Source organism: Cyrtonyx montezumae, unplaced genomic scaffold, assembly GCF_038088225.1.
Source record: "Cyrtonyx montezumae isolate F1298 unplaced genomic scaffold, pur_monq_1.0 scaffold_3, whole genome shotgun sequence".
Classification (NCBI taxonomy): domain Eukaryota; kingdom Metazoa; phylum Chordata; class Aves; order Galliformes; family Odontophoridae; genus Cyrtonyx; species Cyrtonyx montezumae.
In genome coordinates this window covers 113,849,161-113,861,352 of record NW_027072034.1, presented here as the reverse complement: position 1 = coordinate 113,861,352, position 12,192 = coordinate 113,849,161, and the positions used below count along the sequence as shown (strand labels likewise).

The following is a 12,192-nucleotide window of genomic DNA, read 5'->3' as shown; positions in this document are numbered from 1 at the left end:
CTGCTTTGCTTCAGCTTGTAATGAAGTGTGATTAGCTGTGGTCTTCAGCTCGGTACAGATGGAGCAAAGAGACTTCCACCGCCAGAAATTACCCTTCACATAGTGAAACAGTCTTTACTCTTGTGGTGAGGTATTGGAAAAGGCTGCCCAGGGAAGTGGTACAGTCACTATCCCTGGAGGCATTCAAGAACTGTGTGGATGTGGCACTGAGGGACATGGTTAGTGGGCATGGTGTGAATGGGCTGATGGTTGGACTAGATGATCTTAGTGGTCTTTTCCAACTTTATTGATTCTGTGAGTCTGTTAACGCTGGCTCTGCTCATGGATATGCAAAGGGCACATTCAGCACAAGGACTCCTTGGAGTGGGACAAGGCATCTTGAGTAAGACACCATGTGACCTCCTTTCCTTCTTATGCTTCTTTCCACGCAGGTCATCTCATCCCATGTCTAGGGCAAATATTTATTACCAGCACAGTATATTATTTTCTTTCAAAGACAGCCTCAAGGAGGTCTAAACATTTCTGAGTGTCTCTGAAGACTACAGGTGCTAATCAGTTTGCAGCCAAATAGTTAGGTCAGGCCATCATTTTGACACAGTCCAGGGTAAGAATGAAACACTTCTTTCTGAAAACATTTCTGAAATGGGAGATGTTTTCAATTTGCACCTGGTTTTTCAGAGCTGTGGGCTGTAGAGGCTATCATGCTGAAATGAAAAATGGCTTTAACCTTTCTCAGGAGTCCATGAAATTTTAAGTAAACTGTAATTGTTTTTGATGCTGTGGAAATATCATGATACCTCTATGGCAAGAGAGAGCATTTTTTGGTCAGTACTGCACAGCACATGAAAAGGGTTACCTAGGCAGCTTGTAATGCAGATGTGATCCTCACCTAGAAGACCAGCCAAAAGCCTTTCTAAGGAGCTTGGAAGTGTCTCCCTTCATCTCCACCACAGCCAACCATCAGCAATCAGACTGGCTCATTGCCTGGGGTGGAGGCTGCCTCATTGCACCACCAGCTTGGGACAAGCACTGCCGGTGTGAGCCCACCTCAGGCAACCTTCAGTACTGATCAACGATCAGCTGTCCAGCTCTTAGTTGTAAAGCACGTCAGATGTTTATTCTTCCACAACACAGCATTATAATTTGGCAATGCAGGTTATAGATGGGGTGGTGCACTTGTGGTGATTTCAGCAAATCAGCATGTAAACATGTTTTGATTGATGCAAACTGCTGGGCCACACTCAGGAGCAGTTCTTGGGTGGGATTCACAGTGCTAGGAAATGCATTTAGATGTGGCCACATCAGCTGGGAGGAAGGAAGCACTATAATAAACAGCCAAAGGCCTGCCTTATCTCTAAGGGGGAGAGCTTTCCTTGAAACTCTCTTGTTACAGTGCTGCACAGCTGCACACCCTGGAAAAGGATAGGTTTTCTGGGTGCAAGGGCATCAGACAAGCATTACTTCTGCTTTCTGCCTGACATAGTTGCAGGACCACAGTAGATATGATGCCTCATCTTAAGAATTAAATTGGTAAGAATAAAAGCTTGTTTTCCAGAGCTGCCATGACAGTCCCACTTTTCTTCAGTGTCTGTGGCTGTGGGAAGCATATATGCAATTTTTCTGCTATATACAGAGCGTATCATTGATGCAACGCTGCTAAGAGACCTATGAGGCACTCAAATACTGTCAGTGGAGTTTGCAGTGCAGCTGTGAGAGGGTGCCCGAATCTCTGTGCCCCTCTGCACCTATGCCATGTATACACACTCAGAAAGGAATCGTGGATGTGTTGCTTGTGCAGAGCTTATGCCATTGCCTCTGGAGTTATTTCTTCTCTTTTCCCTCTGCTTCTTTTCCTTTGGTGCACAACGAAGCTGCTTCAGAGGGCTGCTTCACTACTTTCCTCTGAATCTTTGTGAAATGGAGACATTAGGAATGCAGCAGAAGACTACATAACTTCAGCCAGGCTGGAAAATGCTCTGCACAGTTGAGGAATAGGAGAAGATGTACAGCTATGAAGTATCAGCTGGAGAAGATGCCTAAGGAGCTCTTCCCCAGGCACAGTGCCTCTAGACAGCATTTCATGTAAGAAAAGGCACTAAACACTGGCTTTAGCATTGACAGTGGACCGGAGGAGCACAGTGTTTCAAAGCTTAAAATTGTCCCCAGAGACTGTTAACTGAATGAAGTTAAGATTATGACACATTACACAACTTTGAAGACAGGCTGGTATTTTGTATTAAATTCATGAAACTTCCTCGGGGCATCCTGTAAAATGGCTTCCGGATTAAGTAATGTTTTAGTATAGGAAGAGATCAAGAAAACATAGCTCAAAGCTTCCTCTAGTCCCTTCCTTCAATGCAGCTGATGTAACCATGTAATTGCAATTGCTGGTGGTGTGTCTTGGAGTAACTAGGTCTTTCAGGTGAGCCAGTAAGCCTGAGCCCAAACCCAGTCCCCTGGGTTTGTGCCTCTGGGATGAGACACAACAAAGAAAAAAAGGAAAGCCACTTTTTGGGTGGAGACTGCTTCTAACCTGGAGCTTGAGGGAGTGGAAGGAAGAAAGAGGGACAAAAGTGCTGAGAAAGAGACATGGGTAAATAAGCCAAAACGGATCAGTGGATACATTCTGGAATTATCTGAATTATTTCCCTTGAAATTGCATCATGAATATTTCTCTCAAGCCTTTGGGAAAATGAGGCATGGCATTTCTTTCTGGAGCAGCTTAGAAAAGGCTGAGCTGGTGTCCCTGGGATTGGGTGTGGGGGGACCTCATGGAGAGCGGCTGGGGGTTAGCCACTGTACGAAATCCCCGTGTCAAAGGGCCTGGGGGCCCGAGTGATGCACAAGGCACTCACTGTATGTCTGCATTGTCTCCTTCATAAAAGGGGCCGGGACTGGGAGAAAGGAGGCAGTTTCTAGGATACTGGCCAGCAGCTGATGGAATGCCCCGACCCCCCAGCCCCCAAAAGGCTGTAAAAGCAGTGGGAAGGGAGGAGAGAGAAGAGGTGCATTTATGCCCTTTTTTCTTCAGGGGTAAAAACAAGGGAAGTTTTCGTTTCAGGGACCAGCCCTCAACGCCTTCCCCACTTCTCCCCAGTTTAGCGATTTCCAGCTCCAAACAGGAAGAAGAGACAGTCAAGTCCTGTCTGCCCAGAGCATAGCAAAGAGAAAAATCACTGGGGTGGGTGCTTGCGTCTGCAACCTACTCCAGCTCCTGTCTACATCTGCTACAGCCCAATTTTACACGTGGATCAGCTGTGGGATGAGCTGTCTAGTTGTTAATATTTATTAGGTAGGGAACCTAATAAATTATAGTGGGTTGTTCAGGATGCTGAAGATGATGGAAAAGCAAGATAGATGTATGTTTTGACATCCTTAACAACAAAGTTTTAATGACAGGTTAAATAGACCACAGCCAAGAGCAAATAGAAGGGTATCCCCATTTTACAGGTGGGGAGGAAGAGACTAAGAGGCACACTGAAGTTTTAGGATGCTACAAAAGGTAGCCCTAAATACACTGATACCTTAGCAGGAGCTCCACAGCAGTTTCAGCTCAAGCCTGAGATGTAGTGCTGCCACAGCCAGCCCCAGGGCTCCATGGGGTGAAATTAACTTGCTGGAATCACCTAATCTACAGCCAGTCCAGCTGCACTACAGGCATGTCCTCAGTGCCTGAGGTCAGACAGCAAGTCAATGGGAACAGAGCTCCTCTGTTACCTTCTTGGAACAACCACAAGCCCAGCCTGCTCTGGTTACTGCAAAACAACCCCCAGGACATTACTACCTATGGGATCACACAGGAAGAAATACCTCTGTGCCCACACCTGAAGAGGTTTGTGTCAGACTCTGATGGTGCTATGGAGTTGGTTCTTTTTTGGACAAAGGAAGTCTTCATGGTGAGGTCCTCTGGGGTTGGACTAGATGATCCCCAGAAGTATCCCTTCCAAACCCTATGATTCTGCGATTCTTTGTGAGGTCCCAGACTCCACGTTATAGGGCCGGAGGTATTTTCCTGGCTTGAACATACACAGAACAGAAAGTTTGGGGGTTGGAAAGGAGAAGGGCTTTTTACATCTCCTTATGTGCACCCTCCCTTTCTCTCAAGGCTAGGAGTTGACAAATGGATCCAAAGACCTGACTTCAGGGGAGATCTGGGCCAGCAAACAAACAGGACTTTTAACAATCACAGACACCACCATTCAGTCAACTCTTTCTACTCCTTCAACTGCAGAGTCCCACACAGTGCTGCCCCCCAGCATCTTCCTGTGCCACCTCATGCTCATGTCATGGGGATAATCAAAGTGACTGGCGAAGAGAAGAAGCACTGGTGAGTGCAGTGCAATTACTTATGAGCAGGGCTTTTTGTTTTCAAGCTGCCAGGATAGGAAGGATACTTTAATGTAGGTCTGATCCCCACCAGGCTACCCTCCAAAGGGTCAGTATCACCATCACATTTCTGATGGAGACAAAGAGCTGGGACTGGGGAGGGATGCTTTAAGCCCAACAAGAGGCTGCTATTTTATTTGCATGGTATTCAAAATACACTGCAGGCACACTTAAACCCTGCTATATCTTGATAGTATGACTTGGAACTGTTTGCAAGAGGTATCATTTTGTTGGGGATTGTGCAATGCTTTTTCCTGGTTCCACCTTGGAATGGAAAACCTTTTTCTACCCTCTCTGAATGTTAGGAGTTGAGGAAGTAGGCTAACTCACACAACTCTGAGACAAGGCTCCTGGCTTCCAGCAGAAGAAATCTGGCTCATGAACTTTGAGAAACACTTCTGAGGGATGTTTTATTTTTTAATATGCACAGGACTAGGCAGGACATTCTGAGGTTAAATTCTATGCATTTATAGGATCTCTGGTAAAGCGATTAAGGTCCCAGATTTGACTTGCATTAGCATATTTATAACCTGGTGGGGAATGTTTTCCATATTCCTTGTGTCTATTTTTGTAATGATACTAATCCTTTACATTTCTGTATCACCTTTCATGCAAGAGGACTAGATCCCAAGTTGCTTTGCATATGCAGGACAGAAATACGGGCAGGCATGCTGGTGATACACCTAAAACAGATTGAAAAGTAACGAGATAAATGTGATTTATTGAATAACTTTGAACAACCTTACCTCTTTTTCACCCCTATGCCTGCCTGCTAGGGACTATTTCTAATTCTGAAAATCTTCATGCTGCTTCCAAGCATGCATACATACACACATACACACACACGGTTTAACACAAACATGCCTCTCCTGTCCCTAAAATGGAACTTTCCCCTCAAGTCACACTTGGTGTGAATTATAGAAACAGAAATATTCAGACTCGTTTAAACATGATAAAATAATGCAAATGCAAGGCTTTTAGCTAGATTTTTGAGAACATAAATTTCAGTCGAAAGCTGTTAAAGTTACAGCTGTGTAGTTGAGCAGAACTTGTGAAACATTAGAAGGCTAACTGTAATACAGGCAAATTCATAATCATAGGCAGTTACCACCATATTGATGATTGTGGGTTTCTTACCAGGAAATACTAACAACTTTTGCAATTTAGGCTGCAAATACCTGAGGTCAAGCTTGGAGTATCAACTCTGAGTTATAATAATTATAAATGAGTTATAGAAATGATAAATTACAATGAAGTCCAAATTTAAAAGCTAGTCCCAAGCTTCCTGTTGTATTTCAGTGAGTTAAGTACAGAAATATTCCTCTCAGTGTGAGCTTTTGCAAATCATCTTCAGCCTACCGAAAACATGAAATAACTCATGGCATTCAAGACACTCATGGAATATCTTTGAAAAGCAGTTCTTCGCAAAAAAATTAGATCTTAGAAATTCCCAAATTGGTAAAATTTACTAGAAGATTGCTGCATTTGACCAGCTATATTTTTGGACAAATGATATATTTAATGTTCAATATCATCATATACTATTGGAAGGAAAAACAGCTTTTTTTCAAAGAAAAAGTGTTGATAATTTCCTTCATGCAGTGAAAAAAACTAATTCCATCAGGTCAGCCCATAATTAGATCTGAGTTATTATTATCTTACGAAGAGTCATTTCAGATGTATTAAGAGGATTTCATTCAGTATTAATCATAGTTTTTCAGTTTTAAATTTTTGGAGACAATATGTTTAGGCAGATTTGGCTGTGAAATAAATGGGAAAAAGACAATTCAACTTTGCATCTCTTAAAATATCCTCAGTGGCTTCTTTTCAGTGAAACGCAATGCACAATTCTAGCACACAAAACCACATCACATAGGGCATATGCCTTTTGTGCAGGACACCATAACCACTGTTAGCACTTGAAACAGCCTGAAATTTGGACAACACATGCCAATGGCTTTGAAAATCGTCATGAGGTATTTCACAAATACAGCTAAGATATATAACCAATGCAGCAGGAACAACTTTGTTATGCTATCTGGTCCAAAAAGCAATGTTTTTAGCATATGTTGTTAATGGAAGCCTTAGCTGTGCTTGATCGCTTCCCAAATAATCTGTTTAAACATGAAGCATTAGGCTCAAAAGCTGAGCACTTTCACAGAGGAGGTGGGTTAACAATTCACAATGCTAAATACCACTTGATCTGCTGAGACATTCAATCCGCCAAGAGCATGATTTTACTTAAGGGTGCTTTGAGCGAGAAAGTTGCCAGAGGTGGGATGCTTTCCTTCTGGCTGAGGTCAGGCTGCCAGAGTTGGCTTTTCTGCTGTTACATGGAGTCCTGCCATCCCCTTCCTTCATGGTCTCACTGCTTTTAGCTGTGTGTTTGCATTCATGTGTGTGAATTCATGTCTGAGCTCCCCTTTCCTGGCAGCTGCTCTGGGTGGGTTGTCGATGCATTTTCAGGAGCCTCCCAAAGCACAGTTACTGCTTGCCTGGCCTACAAGGAGTGGCTTCATTCTCTAGAGTGATGCACCCCACAGAGATGTGCACCATTACTGACTGAGGAGGAACAGAGCTTTCCTCTAATATGTCAACACGTGGATATTGTCACTTTAGTGGTGCCTCTGAGAGCTGCCTGTCAAAGACAAGAGCATGAAGGAGCTGCACTGATAGCGCTTTCCTCTTGCGCACATCCTGCATGCAGCAGATTAGCTGTATGCTTCCTTATGATGTACTCAAGCAGAGTTTTGGAGAAGGACAGAAAATGTGGCCAAACTCTGCCACTTTAACAGAAAATTGAGTGAGTACCCTTGCTTTTAATAGCATGTATCTTACTTTTACTGCTGCTAATGCAGAAAGTGGCTGATGATATTCTGTGGATCTCACATTATTTTTCTAGTGCTTTGTCTTTGGAATAAACCAGAACATGCTACATGTCAAAAGTGGCAAGGATTTTATGGAGGAAGATGGGACACAAATTCTCTTGCGTGCTTTTCACTTCCTCCAAATCTCTAAGATATGCAGAGTACTATATTGTGCCATCAGAAACAGAGTAGCTCCTTAAAAATAGAAAGGATTGCCATTTGTCATTTTAAAGTGCCTTCAGCATGTGCACGCCTATTTAGGTTGTTAGATTATTTCGTCTTGCACTTGTGCAACACCTCGTCCCAATCCATTAATTGCAGCTCTTTGCCTCTGCTGTTATACAAACAGTGATGATAAATTAATGTCTGGCTTGGTAATATTGCTACAGTCTCCAATTATAAGAAAGTGTTTTCATTTAGAAAAGATAAATCAAATGGCAGATTCCATCGTCTCTCACTCTTCCTGTCTGTGAGCAAACTAGCCCTTGTTGTTAATTCTCTGTGACTTGCTACAGGTCATGGAGAAAGTCCCCCGTACTTAAGATAAGGGTAGCTCTTCAGTAGTTTTTTTTAGGGGAGATCTTTTCTAGATAACTAGTTCAAAATAGAAAAGGAGAGGGCCCTCTCTTGAAAATCAAGCACAAAGGTTGCAGAAGTAGCAAGAACCAGAGTGGGTGGAAGTGAAATGCATTGCAAACATGATGCTTCTTCCAAAGCCCAAGTCACTAGCACTAGAATAACAATAGGTTGTTGCCGTTGTTCACACTTTGAATTCTTGGAGTGTTTCTGTAAGTGAAGCAGAGTGGACAAGCCAGGATCTCCAGATAACCAACTTTTTTCGGACGTGCTCTCACAAAGTAAACACTGCTATGAACACTTGGGCTGATCATTAAGAGCTCACCTAACACCATGGCTGAGACCAAGATGGCTGACATTACTTGGAAGTACCTTACAAGTAAACATCCACAGAGCCACTGCTCTTCACTGCTGTCAAGGGCTCACTGAATTTCCTGGAGAGATGAGAATCAACTGCAAGCAGCACCCCTAGGGTGGTTGCACTGGCATTCTGTTTCAGAAAGGACCACAGTACCTTTAGGCTGGGACAGTCAATAGGCTAAACATGTGTTTTTGTCCATATTACAGAGAGCCACGGTAGACAAGGTAGTATTTTCTTAGTTTTCATGCCATGCATATGCCACAATACTGTGATGAATTCACACACCTATTTTGGTCAGTGCCCTCACAACGTTAGACAGAGTGAAAGTAGGGAGCCTTTTCAGGTATCCATAAGCCTGTGGATAGAGGCAGAGAGCTGTGAAGAATGAGTGGGGTTCTCTGCCACAGAATCACCACAAAATGGTTTAGGTTGGAGGGGATCTTAAAGAACTTCAAGTTTCAACACCCTGCCATGGGCAGGGCTGCCAACATCTAGATCAGGCTGCCTGGCCTTGAGCACCTCCAGGGGCGGGGTACCTACAATCATTCTGGGCAACCTGTTCCAGCACCTCAGTGCTCTCTGAGTAAAACATTTCTTCCTAACATCTAAGCTAAATCTCCTCTCTTTTAGTTTAAAGCCATTCCCCTTTGTCCTATCACTGTCAGACTGCTAGAGAAGTCAGTCTCCCTCCTGCTTGTGAGCTCTTTTCAAGTACTGGAAGGCCACAACAAAGTCTTGCTGGGGCCTTCTCTTCTCCAAGATAAACAAGCCCAACTCCCTCAGCCTGTCTTCATGAGAGGTGCTCCAGGACTCCGATCATCTCTGTGGCCCTCCTCTGTACCCGCTCCAAAGCTCCATCTTTCCTGTACTGAGGGCCCCAAGCCTGGATACAGTATTCCAGATGGGGCCTCATGAGGCAGAGCAGAAGGGGACAATCATCTCCTTCACCCTGCTGGCCACCCTTCTTTTGATGCAGCCTAGGATGCTATTGGCCTTCCGGGCTGCAAGAGCATACTTGGCTCACATGCAGACTTCTGTCCATCAGAACTCCAAGTCTTCCTCCATAGGACTGCTCTCAGTCTCCCAGTCTATACTCATACCTTGGGTATCTGGCCTCATTAAAATTCATTAAATTCTTATGTGGTCACTTTTCAAGCATTTCCAGGTCCCTCTGGGTGGCATTAACTCCCCACTGTTGTGTCACCTGCACCACATAACTTAATGTCATCAGCAAAACTTGCCAAAGGTCCAATCCTGCTGTTTATGTCATTGAAAAGGTGTAGAAATCATGTGTAGAAACTGCTGAGTTACAGACAGCGGAAGGATAGCCAAGACAGGAGGATGCAGGGAGTGCTTACATACAAGTGGAGGAGTGAAGACAGCGCGGGTAGCCATACCTCCTCTTTATAACTCCCAGCTGCTGCTCCTTGGACAAGCTCAGTCTGCAGAGCACAAAGTCTGCATGACAGTCCAGCAGCTGGGAGATATAAAGTTAGGGAATTTAATGCAATGTGTATTAAACCATGAAAACACTGCAACAGAGTCCAGCTCCTCCCCATCATCTTCCCTGCCCAGACTACCTTCAGCACTATTAATCTCAAGGAAAAACTGGATTGGCCTTTGAGCTAGGGCTTTCCTCTCTGATTTCACTGTTTGGACTAAGCAGTGCCGGCTAAACTCCAGCTGCTTGAGCAGTGTATTACATCCCCAGAAGGAGGATGCTATGTTAGGGGACTGCCACCTGGCAGCATCTTAAAGGAACTGCAAAAGGCTAAGCAGACATGGAGGTCAGTGAACCTGCTCTGAAACTTACAGGTGCACACAGGAAAGAGGGATCGGGGCTGAACCAGAGTGATATTGCAGGCTGCACTGTCCTGAATTAACACGCTGCTGCTGTGATAAAAGAAAGTATGTGATGAAACTTTTGATACAATCACCATCTTACCAGAGACTTTCACACTCAAAAAGTTGCTTTTCCTTTGAGGAAAAACCTCACTGTTTTCCTTCTTCTAATTCAAGCTGGCTGAAGCATTCAGACTTAGCTGTGCTCAGTCCCTGCCCCTTTTATCTAAGGGGAGAGAGCAAAGCAGAGTGTGGGAATTTCACTTTGTGCAGATACCCCCAGGGAGGCAGGTCCCACCTTGTCCTCTTGCTCTTGGGATGGAAAGAAGACCAATGATGATAACTTCCCCAAAAAGTACAGTGGGGTGAAAATAACAACAAAATAATCTCCCTCTGCTAAGACCTGGTAACCCAACTTCTTTTACTACCAAGTCTTCAATTTGATCCCCTTGTCTGTGTTAGCTTGTGTTGAGACAAGCTGGCAGACAAAACAATGAGCATCTACTTAACGCACAGTCTGGGTTTTCCCTAAAATATGTTTCTCCATCAGCTTTTGGAAACAGCTGACTTTGAAAGGGAACACACTGCAAGCAGTGAGACACTCCTCTAACATTTTAGTAGACTTCATCTGTCCTACCTTTTGAAAAGAGTCCTCTGTTACCAAATATCACAGAACACATACTTTCAAACTTCTGTTTGTAAACAAAGATCTGCAGGAACAAAACAAACTTACTTAACGTTTATGTGAGCCTGAAAGCCTTTTGCCTGTAATCACTGTGATAAACATGTGAAGGACTCTTGGTCAACCAATGAGCTTTGGTCATTACTATTGGTAGCAGTAGGATTGGATATTTTTTTTTTGTAAACTTATGAATAAATTTGCACCCCGGGAAAAGCTTAAGAGAGAGAAAGAGCTAGAGAAAGAAGTCCCTTTTCGATTCTAGATCTGGCACAGATAGTAAACCAAAATCCCTTACCTTGTCATTAAAACATCTTCAGCTACAATCTCTTAGGACCAATGCTTGATGTGCCATCTCAGCTAAGTCAGCTGAGCCAAAAATGCTCTGTGTGTGCTTGTGTATTGAGACTGTCATGGAGTTTGCCAATGAGTGCAAAACAAGCATTTTTAAAACAAGATCCAAGGAAAGCCTGGTCTGCTCTTTATGGGGTTATCCAACATAGTTGATGACCTAGATGCAAAAAGGTTCTGCACATTCCCCTGCAAATGCCCTGTGCCTCCTAGATCCCTCTCATCCGCCATACACAGTGGAGCTGAAGGCAGAAGGATGACTATGATGACTTACCAGTCTGTGTGTGCATCATCAATAACCAGGAGAATCTTGGGTTTCTGAGCCACAGGTGGTGTGGAACTTGTCGAGTGATCAATCAGTCCTGCAGCTGCTTGTGTGGTTTGCTTCATGGCACTGGAGATGGAGCTGAAGATGCTGGTGCCAGTAGAGGAAGACTGTGAGGGCTGTGGTGGCTGTGGGTGCTTTCTCTCCATGGCAGGAGAAACTGGGGAGCTCGTGGAGTTGTCGGGACGCTGCAAGTCCATCATGTAGCCATTGGGCAAATTTGCCACGAAACTACTGTCAGAGAGACGTCTCCGGAGGAAATTCATTGTTGAAGTGTTGTGCAGAAACCTCAGCAAGAACAAGATTCTATGACCAGTCCTGGAGAAACGCTTCTGTGTGTGCAAGGAACTTTCTTGTTGTCCTGGTAGGTTTTCCTTCTTGAAATCCTGCTGGAGAAATGTACCTTTGTTTTTCAGTGTTGTTTCCTCTCTTCTCCTGTGGAAAGAAAATCAAACACACATATGTGGGATACATGCTGTGAATTTTACATAAGGAAGACTATTATGCCCTTTTAAATGAGTACATTAATCAGCAGTGTGAGGATGAGGGAGTACTTGTTTCTCTGTAGCATTCTACATTGGTACAGCCAAGCAGATATGACATAGTAGGTTGCATGGCCTCCCTCCCATACCAAAGCATTTTTCAGTCAGGACTGACCAATCTACACCAGCTTAGGCACTAACAATCCAGAAGAAATGGAAATAAAGCTCCCAGCACACTTATTTTTTCCCCATAATTCTGACTATAAATGATGGTTGTTAAGAGAGAGAGACAATTTATTTCTGATATTGTCCTACTATGCGTA

At 44.0% G+C, this 12,192-nt stretch overlaps 1 protein-coding gene across 1 annotated transcript in view; it reads right to left on the bottom strand.

The window, feature by feature from the left end:
- Window positions 1-11,768, bottom strand: part of SYN3 (synapsin III) — a 173,560-nt gene extending 161,792 nt beyond the window's left edge. Inside the window, exon 1 of the mRNA XM_065743081.1 lies at window positions 11,337-11,768. Coding sequence (XP_065599153.1) covers window positions 11,337-11,653 — 317 coding nt within the window. The 5' untranslated portion in view covers window positions 11,654-11,768. The remainder of the gene's footprint in view (window positions 1-11,336) is intronic.
- Window positions 11,769-12,192: the final 424 nt, after the last annotated feature.